At 40.3% G+C, this 18,817-nt stretch overlaps 1 protein-coding gene across 3 annotated transcripts in view; it reads right to left on the bottom strand.

Annotated features, from left to right (window-relative positions):
* Nucleotides 1-18,817, bottom strand: part of SLC2A13 (solute carrier family 2 member 13) — a 113,672-nt gene that overhangs the window by 77,053 nt on the left and 17,802 nt on the right. For all 3 annotated transcript variants that reach the window (XM_060279394.1, XM_060279395.1, XM_060279396.1), the window contains exons 2-3: nt 13,053-13,212; nt 10,473-10,681 (exon numbers count right to left, since the gene is read on the bottom strand). In XM_060279394.1, the coding sequence (XP_060135377.1) occupies nt 10,473-10,681; nt 13,053-13,212 (369 nt within the window). The remainder of the gene's footprint in view (nt 1-10,472; nt 10,682-13,052; nt 13,213-18,817) is intronic.

Here is an 18,817-nt window from a genome sequence, read left to right as displayed (position 1 = left end):
TCAAGTACAGCAGTTCAGAACAAGATGCATGGTTTATGGTCATGCAGTGCTATCTTAAAAGTATTGGGGGTTTTTCCTACCAAGGCTTTAGGATACAGATAACTGACAACTTATGTTTATTTAACTTGTGCACATTCAGCTTTATGCACTAGATAGATAGATAGATAGATAGATAGATAGATAGATAAAATAAATAAATAAATAAATAAATAGGGGGCAGGCATCCAGGAAAAAAAGACTTTGGCAATCTCACCCACCACTGAATCCCATGTGCTTTGACTATACGCGATTTTGAGTTTATGCACTATCCCTGAAATGTAACCCCAGTGTAAGTTGAGAATTGCCTGTACAAGAAAGTTCACTCTGAAGCTTTGACTCCAAACAGCTCTACTTGAAAACCAAATGCAGCCTTTTAGCCCATTTTACCAATGCCAGCAATTTACTCCACAACCACAATTTTATTCTACCTAGGCAGAATCATGTTACCATTCTTGAAGCCAATTTATCACTAAATAAAATCCAATGAGGTTCTCATTAATGGACGAAAGCACTGCACAATTCCAAAACACATCAGCAACTGCAGATGAGAAGTTTTTATTCCCATGATATGTTTTCCTAACCAAGAACATTAAAGTGCTTATTTATTTGATTTGTCATTTTAAAATTATGTCTGTGGTTTATAAACCTCTATAAAAGTTTTTCAAATCAAAATAACATGCATAACTAATTATTTCTCCAGAATTTTGCTATTATGCTATTCAATAGAGTTTAATTGTTTGAGACAGAAGTTTGTTTGCTCACTTTATTACAACTGTACAAAGACTATGCATCTTCCAGTAGAGGTTCCAGAGCTTATTTCTTTATTCCAAGTTTTCCTGGGATACTTAAGAAATCAACAGGAAAATAACATGGTGCCAAGGTCATCCTGCTCTGATTTAATTATTTCTGTTGGAATAGAGTATTGTTCTACTTACCAGCATAGTTTAAATTACCCAGGTGTTTTGTTAACTTCTCACAGGTACAGGGCATGGCTATTTTCAAAGGAATGGAACACCTTCAATTATGTCCAAATATTCTATCATATTATAAAGTCTAGAAATGTCACTGTAACCATTTCTTCTCAGGATTAAAATCAGAACGTCAAACCACACTTCCCAGAAAAAAATGGATGATTGAATAAAGGCCCCTTTCCATGTTTTCTTAGCAGAATGAGAGACATGCACCATACTTCAGCCCTACAAACAATGAAGTTAAATATGGAAGAAACAAGTTCTGTAACAAGAGCTAAACAATACAAACCGAAAGTGGCTGGTGGGGAGAATGAAGCATGACAATGATATTTTAAAAAAACAACTACGGTAGTCCCCCCTCCCCATGCCGACCCCATGCTTACCATAGGAAGACAGCTATGTCCCATTGACCTTGACTGCGAAGTTACAGCTGTAAAAGCAACAGGAACCATCCTCCCTCAAAAAAAACCCCCAACCCTTAAACAAAGCTTAGGCTGCTATCCTGTAACCCAGGCATCCCCAAACTTCGGCCCTCCAGATGTTTTGGACTACAGTTCCCATCTTCCCCAACCACTGGTCCTGTTAGCTAGGGATCATGGGAGTTGTAGGCCAAAACATCTGGGGGGCACAGTTTGGGGATGCCTGCTGTAACCTCTTACCCCATTAAACACAAAGAAATCGACTTCTGAGTAGACATATAATGTGTTGTATTGTAAGTGAATTCTTAATGAGTGTCTGCTGCAGACCAGATGAACCTTTGGACTAGATGAACCTCAGGGTCTTTTCCAACTCTACAATTCTATGATTCTTTGTTAAGTGTTAACCTTTTACATTTTCCATTTGGGTCTGAGATTCTGCACTTATTGTGCAGCAGTATTCTGCTTTCGCCAGAAGCGGCTTAGTCAATAGTCATGCTGGCCACATGACCCAGAAAAACTGTCTGCAGACAAACATCAGCTCCCTCGGCCAGTAAAGCAAGATGAGCGCCGCAACCCCAGACTCGTTCGCGACTGGACTTAACGGTCAGGGGTCCCTTTACCTTTACCTTAGGGACGGCGCTGTGGTCTAAACCACTGAGCCTAGAGCTTGCCGATCAGAAGGTCGGTGGTTCAAATCCCCACAACGGGGTGAGCTTCCATTGTTCGGTCCCAGCTCCTGACCACCTAGCAGTTCAAAAGCACGTCAAAGTGCAAGTAGATAAATAGGTACCGCTCCGGCGGGAAGGTAAACAGCGTTTCCGTGCGCTGCTCTGGTTTCGCCAGAAGTGGCTTAGTCATGCTGGCCACATGACCCGGAAAAACTGTCTGCAGACAAACATCGGCTCCCTCGGCCAGTAAAGTGAGATGAGCGCCGCAACCCCGGACTCGTTCGCGACTGGACTTAGCTGTCAGGGGTCCTTTACCTTTACCTTTTATCTGCAGAAAATACTTTCTAAGGTGTACCTGACCTCAAACTCCCCACAGGAAAATTGCATTCTGGTTGCTTGGAAAAAAGGAAGAGCAAACCACAGAGATTCCAAGGACTACCAGACAACAGAGCTGAAGCAACAAACATACACTAAAGGGGGAAACAGCAGTTCTTTAGGACTCCAGGGATTCCTATTGCTCAGTGTCCAAACAGTTTGTTAAATATTTAATCTAGATGACTGGTGCCAGGTGGAAATTTTATTTTTCAGATTATCATTTAAGAACTCAAGCAAACACAATTAACCAGACATTCATTTGTGAAACATGTAGTCATAAGAATAAAGATTTTAAGCCATTAAGTCTGATATACTGATTAATCTTTCCAAGGGTTATATTTGTTGTATAATGTTTTGTAGTTCCTACTATTCTGAATAAAGTGAATAGAATTAGAAAATCCTTTAGTAGACATGCTTTAGACTTCAAGTTATCATCTTAAATTTGTAGATTTTTTTTTTAAGTGAGGGTCCCTAATGGCCTTTGTGCATATTGCCATTCTTGTTGCTAGGATACATCGAAAAGGATTCTACAGAAGGTTGGACGATGATGAACTCAGAAGCAATCTCACTGATGCAGAGAGTATACTTCAGCTTCCCCACAGCTGAAACCAAGCTCTGAAAAACCACAAAAACATGTTTTAGAAGCAGGGCTGGCCCCAAATATTTTGCTGTTAGCGGTGAAGGACAGACTGGCATTCCTTCGCTAATCCACATTCAAAAACGGCCTGGACAGACAGTTGAATCTTACTTCAACAATGATAGCAGATTAGCATCATTCACTGCACCTAAAGTACCAGGCTAGGTTTGGGGGAACCGGACAGGCTACATAGCATGTACAAGCTCTGTCCTCCAACAGAGGGGAATTGCCAAGCGGCTTAGAAGTAACAGCCTCATTCAGCCCTGTTTGGAAAGGTGGTGGTGGTCAGGGCTGGCTCGTCGTAGACCCCCGGTGGCGCAGGGCACCATGGCGCCGGCCGCCAGGAGGGCGCCGCGAGCTGCGCCCGCCCGCTGGCCGGCCGGTTCGCCGGTTTGCTGCGCAGTTGCGCGCGGCGCCCACCTGCCCGCCGCACTGGGAAACGGGACGGGAGGGCGCCGGAGAGGTCGCGCTGTGCCCGCCCGCCGCGCAGCAGCGCCCCGCCCACCGCGCCGGGAAACGGGGCGGAAGGGCGCCGGAGAGATCCGGCGCACTATGGCGACAGGGGCGCTTAAGACGGCACTGGTGGTGGTGGTGATGATGATGATGGTGATGATGTTGTTGTTGTTGCTGCCTATTACTGTAATAATAATAATAATAATAATTTATTATTTATACCCCGCCCATCTGGCTGGGTTTCCCCAGCCACTCTGGACGGCTTCCAACAGAAGAATAAAATAATTGATTAAAGATTAAAAGCCTCCCTAAACAGGGCTGCCTTCAGATGTCTTCTAAAAATCTGGTAGCTGTTTTTCTCTTTGACATCTGATGGGAGGGCGTTCCACAGGGCGGGCGACCCTACCGAGAAGGCCCTCTGCCTGGTTCCCTGCAACTTGGCTTCTCGCAATGAGGGAACCGCCAGAAGGCCCTCGGCACTGGACCTCAGTGTCCGGGCAGAAAGATGGGGGTGGAGATGCTCCTTTAGATATACTGGACCGAGGCCATTTAGGGCTTTAAAGGTCAGCACCAACACTTTGAATTGTGCTCGGAAACGTACTGGGAGCCAATGTAGAAATTTCAAGACCGGTGTTATGTGGTCTTGGCGGCCGCTCCCAGTCACCAGTCCAGCTGCCGCATTCTGGATTAGTTGTAGTTTCCGGGTCACCTTCAAAGGTAGCCCCACGTAGAGCGCATTGCAGTAGTCCAAGCGGGAGATAACTAGAGCATGCACAACTCTGGTGAGACAGTCTGCAGGCAGGTAGGTCTCAGCCTCCATACCAGATGGAGCTGATAGACAGCTGCCCTGGACATAGAATTGACCTGCGCCTCCATGGACTGCTGTGAGTCCAAAATGACTCCCAGGCTGCGCACCTGGTCCTTCAGGGGCACAGTTACCCCATTCAGGACCAGGGAGTCCTCCACACCTGCCCGCTTCCTGTCCCCCACAAACAGTACTTCTGTCTTGTCAGGATTCAACCTCAATCTGTTAGCTGCCATCCATCCTCCAACCGCCTCCAGGCACTCACACAGGACCTTCACCACCTTCACTGGTTCTGATTTGAAAGAGAGATAGAGCTGGGTATCATCCGCATACTGATGAACACCCAGCCCAAACCCCCTGATGATCTCTCCCAACGGCTGCATGTAGATGTTAAAAAGCATGGGGGAGAGGACAGAACCCTGAGGCACCCCACAAGTGAGAGCCCAGGGGTCTGAACACTCATTCCCCACCACCACTTTCTGAACACGACCCAGGAGGAAGGAGCAGAACCACTGTATGACAGTGCCCCCAGCTCCTAATTCATAGGCTGCTTTCAAACCACTGTTCATGGTAAACCACTCTGAACACCAGTACAAGTCACACCATCTACATGTATTATTGCTTTGCGTTATGCTACAATCACTGCTGTCAAAAACAATATTAGTTAAAACTATGGAACTTGCTCTCACAGGAGGCAGTGATGGGCACCAACCTAGGTGACTGTAAAAGAGGATTAGACAAATTTGTGGAAGAATGGGCTATTGATGGCTAACAGCCATGATGGCTGTGCTCTGCCTCCACTGTTGTTGGTGGCAATGCTTCTGAATACCAGTTGCTGGAAACCTCAGGAGGGAAGAATGCTCTGGTGCTCAAATTCTGCTTGAGGGTTTCCTAGAGGCATCTGGCTGGCTGGCCACTGGGAGAAGATGATGCTGGAATAGATGGGCACACTGGCCTGATCTACCATGCTCTTCTATGCGTTACCATCTCAAAAGAGGCAAAATGCACATACTTTTTGCCACTAGAGTGTGACACTCAAGCATAAGACTGCAAGAAAAGTAACAAAACTACCTGCCAAACCCATGTGGTTCCCCAGTACAGATGTAACCACAAAAGGTGTGGGAAACGCGGAATGAAGGAAGAAAACCACACGATTTTACAGGAAATGACCTATTTCTTCCTGGCATGCTACCTTTCCAAAGCAAAGGCTGCTGTATCTTTTAATCAACATTAATAATATCATCTTACCAGCACATTCCAGCTATTAAGAATGACAATAGTGATGATGATGATGAAACTCGGGAGTTGTATGTTCTCTGTAATTCTTATTACAAAGCACTGTAATAAAGGTCAACAACTCATCAATATTCCCTTTTCAATGTTTATCAGGAATAAAATATATATGCTAGACCCCATTTTCCTTTCAATTAGATTTGTATATCCTCATATTTAATCTTCCATCAATCTACATAAAATAATTAGGAACAATTAATACGATCATCAATATCATTATACTTTATTTTGTGGGTGGGTGGATGCATTATTTGTTGTTTGTTGCCCAAAGCGTATCTTCTTCTTCTTTACATATTTTGGCTATTGTTGGTATGTGAGATGCAGCTGAATGTGCTATGTGCCTGCAGGAAGCTCTGGGCTAGGCAGGATCCGACGACAGCTCACAAGGGACACGCCCCCAGATGGATGAGTGTATGATTCATGTTGTGGGGTAGGCACAACCAGTTGCTTATTTAATTTCTTTTGAGCATTTCATAAGCAAAATAATTTAGACCAAAAACAACTTGAAGGTGGGAGTCCCCCGTCAGGGAAATATACTATATGGGGTATTCCAAATGCTATTTGGGGGTTCAGGGATGGCTGAATTTTCCTTCTTTTCAGAGTTTTGAACTTGTAAGCAAATAAGGAACTGGGAACTAGTAACCTACTTGAGCATCGTTTTTATGTAGCATCATGGTTCCAGATCCCAGGGCATGGCATACAATACGCTAACTCTGCTGAAACTACATAGGCCTGGACTGGCTTAGAAACTCCCCAGGAGTTCTATATATGCTGCCTAGAGTTCAACGGAAGCCAGGAAGGATATAAAGGCACAAAATAAAACAGAACGGGCTCTGAAACAAACAAGGGTAAATTGCTCCTTCTAAGGCGGATAATGAAATGCTGAATGGCAAAATAAGGAAAGGGGACAGCCAGCTGAAGTAGAAACCGCCAAGGTATGTAGGAAAAGCATGTTTTTAAGAGTACTTAAAGAACCAAACTATCAGAAAAGCAGGACCATGGGGGCATGCTACCCTCATGTTGTGGCCAGTACTTGCAGCAGTAGACTGGTACAAACCCTCAGCTGCCTGGGGCTTAATGCTTTCTTCTCTTCAGCCTGTTATAGGATACTAAGAAAGGTTACTTACTTGAAGGCTAAGGCTTGAATCCTATGCACCTTTATTTGAAAATTAGTCCCTTTGAACAAAATACATACGTGAGCAATAGACATACAGTATATACTGAATATACATGCATGATCGGTGTATAACAGGTGTCTAAAAGCAGTGGGTGGCAGCAAAATAGTGTTTTCCAATGAGATACAAAGTGAAAGTCCATGCCATTTGGTTGGTAGAGTCATAATGATTTCAGTTTGTCTTTTTTTTTAATAACAATTCAAAAATATCAATGTGTGGCAAATGCCAAACTTTAACCTTTTCTGTGTTCATACTTCTAGAAATAAGGTACAGTATTGCCAAAATTGTAACTTCAGTTTAATACATCTGTTTGTACTCTTTTTCAAGGCTGTTGGAATGTAGCTATATCCAAACATTTTCTTGCTCTGCATTTACAAATGCTACAAGCTACTGGGAAAACTGTTTTCCATCATCATAGCAACGGAAGCTAAATACTATGAAGTGCAGCACTTTTGAAATAAAATGTGAATAAAGATGTTCTATAAAGGCATTTCCGTAGCTATTCACTTGTTTAGAATCTGCCATAAACTGTCATTTTATTCTTGCGTCTAACAGATCTAATTTAGTTTTAACAAAACGTTAACACTTCAGAGCTCCCTCTTAGAACTGCTTGTTCACTCTTATTTAAAAAATGCTAATATGCAAGAGAATAATCCAATAATCACTGAAGTCACAGAAAACCACTCGAACAGAATAGACCTTGAGCTCTATTTAGTTCCATTCTTTATAAGCAATCTTGTTGATGCAAAAATAGCACAATGTTGATATTGTTTGTATTTCAGACTGTGATGTAAATTCAAGAAATCTCCACCCCTGCATAATGAAATTTGTAGTAGTACTAAGGTTCATGTGCTGCCTATCCCAGCTTCATGTTAGGGAAGAGGAAATCCTAAAAATAGAACCCCTCTAATGCAGTGTTGACCACACTGCTTGACCTCAAAGCCAAAGTCATAATAGAATGAACACAAACAAGTTCACCGAATATCACTGCATTCAAAGCTCACTAAAACTGCTAATTCTGAAATGTTAAAATCTTCTGAGTTTTTAAGGAGGGAGGAACTTATCTGAAACGCTTCATCATGACTTTCCAAAGTCTCATGAGCAAGAAAAATATTGATAAATCAAAGTTTGAGAAGTCAGGGCTGCACAAATTTGAGACCAGACTTATCCTGCTAATATCTGTTTTTACAGGAAATAAGAATTATACATTAATCTGTTTATATCCACACGCTATAAATAACAGGTCAGTGTTTCAGAATCTGTTTTGTATCTTGAAAGGTAAAAGAGGGAAATCCTCTTATATCCTCTCATATCAGTGTCAAGAGCTTCTTCACCAAAGCAAAATTCACTTTAAGAAAAAGGTATTTTTCCTAAACCATTATTTGGGTACAGTACAAGAAGGAACTTATTGTGTCATTTTTAATAAACCCCATTTTACCATCAATGAGAAAAACAAAAATTGGTAATATTCTCAACAAACATTGAATCCCTTGAATCACAGTAATTTCATTTTATTTCCATTTTTAGAATAAAGTCTGATCCAAGAAAAAGCCATTACCCCAGCACATAATATTATGTTACATATTTAGTGTGCAGAACTGCAAGTGAGTAGATGCATTAAAAAAAACAACTTAACCTATGATTCAGTTTAACATTCTTATGTCAGACCCACATCTCTCCATGGAAAAATCATCATGGGCTAGACGCCAAACAGCAACATTAAGCAGCACAGTTTGGGCAAGCCCAGAGGATTTTATTTTTTTAGGTACAGACCCCAGAGACTTAACACAAACAGCTCTTAAAAGTCCACATGGTTTCAGAAGTGGTTTCAATTCACAAAAACAGAAGCCAAAACCTCTTGGCATGCAGAACTAGTTGTGTGGGAGCTTTCTGGATCTCAGCCTAGATAACAGCCACAATCCAAAGAAACTGAAACACTTGCAAGGGGATCTGTAAACACAGGCTATAGAAGAGATAGGCTGTTTTTGCAGATTTTAAGATTTCACCCCCTTTTCGCAGCACTGGGAACTGTTGTGGTAGAAACAGCAGTCAAACTACAGACTGTATTCAAGTTTTTCATTCTGTGCCATTATCTTGGGACTAAGTAATGAAGGCTTGGGGTGGAAAAGATTAACTCACTGCCCGCTCCACTTGGACTGCTTCACAGCATCCTCCTTACAGGGATACAGCCCATGTGTTGTTAACCTCAAGGCTGGATTACTGCAATGCCTCCACGAGGGTGGCCAGCTGGTGCAGAATACAGCAGCCAGATTGGTCATGGGGGCATCTGGCTGACAACATATGAAAGCATTGTTGAAGAATCTGCACTGGCTGCCCATCTACTACAAAGCAAAGTTCAAGGTCCCTGTATTGAATTACAAAGCCCTGGACCATTTAGGTCCAAGCTACCTCAGAGACCACATTAACCCTTCTATCCCAGATCAGCCACTGGGATCATCTGCAGGAGTATCAGTGGACATTCCCCCTAGTTGGCAAGGCTCATTTGATAACAACAGACCAACCCACCTTCTCTCTGAAGAAGCATCTAAAATATAAATCCGCCTCTTGCATTTCCCTGCTACCGGAGATGTACTGTACGCTGCCAGTCCGTGTTTATATAATTTTTAACAGATTAAAAAACTTAATCCTGTTAAATAAACTCTAATAGAGACTGGTATAAATGGGGAAGTTCCAACATCACCATACACTAGTAGCATGGATTGAAAAGTTTCTGCCGTTCACGAACATGTTCCCTATGACTGAAGTCTCATTCCAGTTTGGTTATAATAAATGCACAGAAGTGGCTGTATAAGGAAAGTATACCATAATTTGCATGACCCAAAAGCTAACAGAAGCAACTCGCGAGAATTCAATATGCTAGTTGGAATTTGCCAGCCTTTATTTCTTTGTAACCATACTGGGAACCTCACACACCAAAACCCTCTGTGAATAAAGGGAGGCAACAAACTGAAAGGTCACTGTAGAATCCCAAGTTTTAATATTGCAATTGAAGGATATCAGAGCTTGGGTGCACTAGTGAGTTATTCCTGACAAGCAATTATATAATTAAGTTGTGACAATTACAATATACACACCCAGTCAATTGAGAACGGAAGAAAAATTATCCTTAAAATTATTAATTTGTTTGAAAAAGTATATATGGCTGATTATTATATTGACTTCCCCTGTTTAACTGAATCCTTGAAACTCATTAGCAATTCTTAAGACAATTATAATTTCATTATGTTAAAGTATGGAACCAAGTCTGATATTAAGATACTGTATTAATTTCTTCTGAAAATAGTAATAGAATTCAATGTAGGATCAATGCTGTATAAAGCATAAAGCTTAGTTTAATCTTATTTTCACTAGCAGTATGGTTAGAACTAATTAGGATTGCTTGAAACCATGGGTTGCAAATTATTGGGTCTTCTTGTGTTTATTGTTATTATGTATTTTGTGATTTTATATTGTGATTTTAAGTTGAGAACTGCCCTGACACCTGCAGGTGCTATACAAATTTTAATAATAATAATAATATCAAATCTATTTCAAACTAACCTAAAATGCTGTTACACTGTCACAGCCTGATTGTCTCATTCATAAATGTACAAAGAAAACAGAAATTCAGCCTTACCGGCACCAACTTCTTTTTCTTCCTCTTCTATGTTATTCTTGATGCTATCATATTCTTCATCTATTGTTTGATTACCACGCATCAGAGACAGGATTCTTCGCGCCTTTTGAGTCTGTCCTTTTTGAATAAGCCAACGGGGGCTTTCAGGAAGAAAGAGGAAGCCAAAAAACTGTATTACAGCTGGAACTGCCGAGAGGCCCAACATATATCTGGGGGAAATAAAAAAAAACATTTTTAATGCAAATTTATCCAAGATTCTCTCCATACAGAACAGCAAGGCTTTAAGCTGCTTTCTGAATACACTCAGTATTTCTCTAAATAAGCAGATGGAGGTAACATTGTTTATATCCTGAGATTTCCGTATCAGACGATTCCAAGAACTCTTGGACAGGTTTTCAGATGTTCCGTGCAGACATAATTTTAACTGCTGTTTGCAAATCAGTTATTTCAATTACTTTTAGATAACATAAACTTTGCCCAAAGTTAACCTATATTAGATTGAGAACTACAATTATTTACATGTATAAAACAGCAAAAACGCTGAACAAATGCAACTCCAGACCAACTAAAAGCCCACAACTACAGTGGCATGACAGCTGACATATTATTCTCTTCCATTATAGATCTAATATAGAAGACAATCACAGTTGTCATGTTTGTCAGACAGAGCTTGACGCATTGTAAACAACATTAATTGACAATGCCTTACATATTGAACCATTAACTATTTTTCCAAACTGTTCCACATTGGGGTGGAAGCATTCTTGTACTGTCGGTTTTCTTGGCATCAAAAATAAAACTACTTCATTCTGGGGGAGAAAAATCCCATTTCACTTTTGTCCCTTGATAAGTTAAACTGCTGTTCCTGCTAAAATGACATTGATAAGTGTGTTACTTTTTGAATAGCAAAAATGTTCAGATACTTTAAGGTTTAATTAAAATCCTATGGATTACTATAGTACGCAAACACCAGCAGCATGTTTTAGGGAAGCTTTTAATGTTTAACAGACCATTGTATTTTAATATTTTGTTGGAAGCCGCCCAAAGTGGCTGGGGAAACTCAGCCAGATGGGCGGGGTATAAATAATAAATTATTATTATTATTATTATTATTATGGTTCAATTTTATCTTGGTAATTAGCATTCCAAAAGTTGGCCATTCTATTTTTCAAGATATTTACTGACTTTCAGGTTGCAATAACTTCTAACAAATGGTTCATTTTATTATATTTTAAATGTTTTTACTAACACGCAAGTAAGTTTTACTTTAAGTAAATGTTTCACTTTAATGTTACTAACGTGCAATATTTGTTCCTTTCACTATTATGACAGAATTTCTTGTAATGGCAAGCAGAAAAAATTGATTCTGAAATCCACACCTACCAACTCATTCACTCTTAAATCAATTCAAGCACACTATTGCAATTTTCTATAAAAAGGAACTCCCTTCCCCTGATAATTCAAGTATTGTTTTCATTACAGTTCTGTTTAAAAAATACACAAACCATGCAAGAGGATATCTTATGGTGAGTTATTTGGCTATTACCCAGGGTTCTATAATGCATCCTTAAAGTACAAACAGGTTCTCTTCACTAACTAAACAGGCATGAAACTATACCATTTAAAAATACTTACCGGTAAGTACCCTGTAGGACCACCTCACAGAGTGGTCAACCAAATGTCCGAGGGAAGCCTGCAAGCAGGAGCTAAGTGAAACAGGGCTCTTCCCGTTTGTGATTCCAAGCACTGGGCATTCACAGAGACATGCAGAGGTAGAACACAGTCATCGCGACTAGTAGCTACTGATAGCCCTATCCTCCATGAATTTGTCTACCAGTCTTTTGAAGCCATCCAAGTTGGTGGCTATTGCTACATTTAATGATTTTTCTAGATCACAGACAGAAGATGGTCTATTCAAAACCAAGCATTTTTTTTTATTTTTATTTTTTAGCTTTGGGGATTCTTAAAATTAGTTCTCTGGGTAACAGAAGAATCAAGACTTTACATGATATGGTACTGAGGGCCATATAATTGAAGCCATGGGTCTCCAAGAAAGCTAGCATGCATTTGCTATAGATCTTGCCACCCTGCAAATTACAATGTTGAAAGATAAAATCTGTATCTCCTTAATTCAATCCATTAGTAAATTTCAGATGGATTTGCTGCCATTATCCAAAGCCAATTAACATTCTGAGGGCACCAACTTAAAACCACAAAAAGGAAGATTCCAAGTGTGCAAAAACAAAGTCTACATTTAAATCATTTAGATTTGCATCTAAAATCATTGGTTTTAAATTAAAAATGTAATATGTAAAATATAACACATTTGGATGGTTTCTTTGTCACCTAGTATTATTATTATTATTGCTGCTCCTTATTGTGATTTAGAAAGCGTAATTAATTTTTTGCACTAAAGAGTACAAAAAACATTGCCAGCAAAAATGTATCTATATCATGTGTGTATATACAAATAAATATTTGTGTGTACTACACACACGTTTCACACACAGAGCATATGAATCTAAATGGAAGTGCAGCTCTAACTTTACTTTCAATAACAAACAAAAAAATTACACTAACCTCCATCCATCCTTTGGAAGGTAACTGAAGGCTCCATCTATAACGCTTGCAAAGAACTGTCCTCCTGTGATGAAGAGTGTGTTTATAGTAACTAATCTGCCTCTTAGATGAGGTGGAGCAACTTCTGCAATGTATACTGGGACTGTCATAGAAGCAATACCTGGAAGAAAGTAGTTAAAATTCAGTAGGAACCTGTTTACAAATAAAAACTACAAAATTATTTTATCATTGGCATGTGTTATCTACAATCATAACACTCAATCATAAACAGGAGGAAACGTTCTACTTTTCAAATAAGTAATCACACGAAAGTACATGCTATATAAATACTGTATAGCATGTTTACAGTGCATCTGAAAGATAAGAGTTCCAAATGGAGGAGAAATCATTTGATCGTGAATACAGCATAGAGAATTGCACTGCAAGTTGAAAATAATAAGATAAAAGAGATTGTCAATAGATAAGCAAACAGAAGCTGAACTTGTAGGACACAGTGATGACTATTTATATGTTTGGAGGGATTTATATCCCGCATTTCATGACATAATACAAAAGAACAGAAGCAAACAAGATAGCCAACTAAAAAAGGAATGAGTTGTAAGCAATCCATTAAGGGATATCTGTAACCATTAAAAAATAATCAAAGGCAATTAAAGCCTAATAGAACAGGGCATACATCATCTGGCACCTAAACATATCTCAGCCCAATATCAACCCTACATTATGACTCCCTTATACTGGTGTATTCCCATTGACATTAACTAAATTACCAGCAGGCCCACAAAGCACTTTATTAAAATAGATTTCAGTAACAGGCATCTAATCAAATTGCTACAACTTCCTAAGAAAAAAGTAAGCTGTTTTTTTGTGGCTGTATTTTTTATGTTGTGTTTTTTCCAACTCATGTCTCAAAGCACACCTCATACTTAGAGATTAGTCTAAGTGCTTAGAGAGTTAAGAATACAGTCGTACCTCGGGTTACGAACACCTCAGGTTACGAACTCCGCAAACCCGGAAGTATTTTCGCTGCAGCGCGCGGTTTGCACATGCGCAAAGCGCGGAAATCGCAGAAATTGCGCCTTGCGCATGCGCAAAATGACGCTTCGGGTTACAACCATTTCGGGTTACGAACTGCATCCCGGAACGGATCGTGTTCGTAACCTGAGATACCACTGTATTATAATCTTATATCCATCAAAAACTTACTTGTTCTGCCAATTCACCTGCATCAAGTCATATGCTAGAAACCAACCCCTTTTCGAAACCAAAGCCAGAAGAACTTTGCTGCCACATACACCCGGACAACACCATTACTGGCCCCAACAACATCCAACATACCATCTCAGGATTATTTAATTGCTCATCTTCTAACATCGTGTATGCCATCAAATGCCAACAGTGCCCTTCAGCTCTCTAGATTGGACAAACAGGCCAAACCCTACGCCAAAGGATGAATGGACATAAATCTGACACCAGGAATCACAAGACAGAGAAACCAGTAGAAGAACACTTCAATCTCCCAGGACATACTATACAAGATCTCAAAGTAGCTGTCTTATTACAAAAGAATTCCATAAATAGACTGGAAAGAGAAGTTGCTGAACTGCAACTTATTACCAAGCTTAAAACCATGGAGAGACCAGGTCTGAATAAAGACATTGGATTCTTATCTCATTATACATGGTAAAGCTATCTTTAGCCATCTCACCCCTTGCTTTTTCCTGTAAGACCAATTGCAGTTGTTAACAGTCGTCAACAGCTATCAGTCAGTCAATCACCCCTTCCACCACAAGGAGGGAGTAATACCCCTCCCCACCCTCTCACTATATATAAGCATCTGGTGACTTCTGTTTCAGTGTATTTGAAGAAGTGTGCAAGCACACGAAAGCTCATACCAATGACAAATTTAGCTGGTCTCTAAGGTGCTGCTGGAAGGAATTTTTTTATTTTGTATCAGATACACTTTGTCTTTGTCTTCACAGGGAAGACCATAGAGCAGATCTCTGTGCCTGAACTAACTTTTGCAGAAATGGAGTCTAAGAGTTAATAAAAAATATTATTATTATTATTTTTAAAAAATGCTAAGAAGTCCAGTGACCCACTGAATTGCAGCTGGCCCATACTTTATCTACACCGAGCTTGCAAAAATAATGTAATTCCAGGTGAGTTGAGCGCCGGGCAGCCTCTGTGGGACAAGCTGTCTTTTATATGAATTATGCCCTTCCCTACTCTTGGTTCTCAGTTTGGCTCTCTTGGCACGGATTTTGTTGCAGGACAAATATCTTGAACCTAAGAATACTAAGATTTTTAAAGACAGTAATGTACAAACAAAAAAAGCTTTCTTTTGAGCAGCCTCAATAAGCTGAACTGCCATGCTATGTTCTTCAACCTTGGGTACCCAGATGTTGTTGTGTACAACTCTCATCATCCCTAAGCTATAGCCGAAGATGATGGGACTACATCTAGGCAGCCATGGTTGAAGAACACTGTGTACTGAGCTTGCAGGACTCTGCAAGGGACAAACTGGAAACATACAGCAGAAACTCTCCCAGCAGCCATTTGTACATGTTACAACCAAGGCGAAATCCTTTTCATCTTCAAATGCTTTGTGATAGATGAGCCCAGGCTACTCATATCAGCTTCTCCAATTTGTGGCCACCGTTCAACAGATACCTGCCAGCAGCATATTGTACATGGTATTATGCTAGCCAAACAGATGGCCTAAACCACCAATTACAGGAAATTACGAGATAGGATAAATTGAAAGATACAAAAGAGCTGGTTATGGTTTTCAGTTCCACACAACAAAGTTGCTGAAACCTTTCTTCTGCCAACCCTGCCCCACCTCCATGTTAAACTGATATGGGATGAAGGGGTGCAAGTTAATGCTTATGGACACAACTATGGTTAGAGCCAAACTAAACATTACAAAATGTGCATAATCTGCATTGTCTTTCTATATAGTTTTTCTCTGTCTTCTTTCTAAGACTTGGCTTCTCCCTGCCAGCCACAAATCAAAGGGATGGCAGATGGTGATTCACACATTATACAATGTTTACATTACACATTACAAGGTAGGAGGAACGGTGGCAGCATCGAACATTTTAATGTCTATTTTCCCCCTTTAAGATCCTCCAGCTAATTCAACTTGTTAACATTACATACTGCTTTTCAAAGTCTATCATTCTCATTGTGAAATGTTTGCGGCATGGCAAAATATTTCATTCTAGAAAAAGAATTTGTAGTGGATACTAGTTTTTAAGTGATGTACACGTTAATGAACAACCAAGAAAATATGGCTGCTTAGCTATACTCCTAAGAGCCAACTCCCAGGGGCCAAGGTCCCACTGTGTCCCCCTCCATAAAGTATTTGATGGGGCTGCACCCCCAAAGCCTTTTATTAACTTTTAGACAAAATAATACAATACGGAAAACTTGGGTTCATGTTCAGAATGAAGAGACCTGTGACATGCTTCAGAAATCTACCAGAAATGACAGGCATTAACATGAAGTAAATCAGTTGGCAACCTTTAATATTTGCTAATGTTAGCAAGCTTCTGATATCGTATGTCCTAAGATGATCCATTTCTTACAAGAGAAATACAAAAACTTGGTTGTATAATCATTCATTTATGCATTTTATTTGTATGCCACTTTTCCACACACACAAAAATCATGCTCCAAGTGGCTTACAACTAATAAAACATGAATACATTTCAAACAAGCACCACAAAAAAACATTTCATAATGACATAGCGCAAAAAAACAATAGCAAATATAAAGGTAAAGGTACCCCTGACCGTTAGGTCTAGTCACAGACGACTCTGGGGTTGTGGTGCTCATCTCGCTTTATAGGCCGAGGGAGCAAGCGTTTGTCCACAGACAGCTTCCGGGTCATGTGGCCAGCATGACTAAGCCGCTTCTTGCGAACCAGAGCAGCGCACGGAAACGTTGTTTACCTTCCCGCCGGAGCGGTACCTATTTATCTACTTGCACTTTGACGTGCCTTCGAACTGCTAGGTGGGCAGGAGCTGGGACCAAACAACGGGAGCTCACTCCATTGTGGGGATTCGAACCACCGACCTTCTGATTGGCAAGCCCTAGGCTCAGTGGTTTATTTTTAGACCACTGTGCCACCTGCGTCCCTTATAGCAAATATACTAATATACAAAACCCCAACATTTCAACATGATAAAGATAACAAGATTACTTAAACAACACACAGCATCCAATAGTGAAAATAACAAAATATGTGTCATATCAAGAACAGGGCTTACACTTAATGAGTTAAAGAACACATCCACCAACTCATGTTCCAGATGTGGCTGTGAAGATAAGAGGCAGGACACTTCAAAGTAGTGCTCTTTCTTATACACATTAACTGAATCAATTGATGTCATATCAAGCAGTGCACATTAATTTATGTGAACTATATTTAGATAATACAGGACATTCCTAACAAAAGATAGTTAATTATCCCCGTGTTCCAAAAGGGGGTGTTTAAATTACACCTTGGCATTTTCCAATAAGCTTTTGTTAGGCTAAATAAATGCAGTTGCTCTGGGCAAGTACATAAGCATTAGTATAAAGGAAGAAGCTATGAATATAACAGCCACTGATGTAGGGTCAAAAACACTCCATGCAAGATTATCTACTTTGAAACGACTTGTTTCATAAATTAAATTAGTGGTATAATTCAAGAAAAATTCAAGTCAGATTAGGCAACTGGAAGGATGGTAGACAAATCTTTAAAATGTAAACAATATAAGTGCAGTGTTATGTTATTGCGCAGCTAAATATTTTAGGATATGACCAGCCAATCACCCCTCAGATTTAGTTTTGTGACTTTGCCATTAACAAAATCTGACTGGTGACACAGCATTAAATGCCACATTTATTATACTATTTTGAATAGTATTAAAAAGGGATGCAGGTGGCACTGTGATCTAAACCATTGAGCCGCTTGGGCTTGCTGATTGAAAGGTTGGCAATTTGAATCCCCGCAATGGGGTGAGCTCCCATTGCACTCCTGCCAACTGACCAAGGCAGTTTGAAAGCACACCAGTGCAAGTAGATAAATAGGTACCGCTGCAGTGGGAAGGTAAACGGTGTTTCCGTGTACTCTGGCTTCAGTCATGGTGTCCCACTGCACCAGAAGTGGTTTAGTCATGCTGGCCACATGAGCCAGAAAGCTGTCTGTGGACAAACACCAGCTCTCTTGGCCTGAAAGCGAGATGAGTGCGGCAAACCCGTAGTCGCCTTTGACTGGACTTAACCGCCCAGGGGTCCTTTACCCTTTACTATTTTTGAGTGGCTAGGATCATTCAAAAGCCAGAGGAAAGTGGCACTAGGAACAGCAACAACACAGAGGAGGAAACAATCCCTGTAAACATATAAAAATATAAAGGAACTACACTAAAGGGGCTTTTCAGGAAACAGTGCACCCATTGAAAACCTCAATTTCTCCCCAAAATTAATAGGCTACACTTCAGCTCAGCCCTCCCAGCTACACTGGTTATAAAAGATTACCTTTAGCTGTTCAGAGCACATCAAGTTCTCCAACTTGCTCTTGCTGGTAACTAATGAAGTTCTACCTTTTAAACAAATATTTAATTTGAGTATGTGCTGCCTCATCTCTTTCACCTGCTGGTTAGCAAACTCTCAGTTCTAAGTCACATGGGATGAATAAATCCTCAGGCTTTTTGCTAGCTGCTGGGCAGAAAGGTCTATTAACACTTCTGATTTTTCCATCACCTGCATGACAG

This window comes from Zootoca vivipara, chromosome 10 (assembly GCF_963506605.1).
Source record: "Zootoca vivipara chromosome 10, rZooViv1.1, whole genome shotgun sequence".
Taxonomy (NCBI): Eukaryota; Metazoa; Chordata; class Lepidosauria; order Squamata; family Lacertidae; genus Zootoca; species Zootoca vivipara.
Note: the sequence above shows the minus strand (reverse complement) of the source record. Positions and strands in the feature narration are given on the sequence as shown.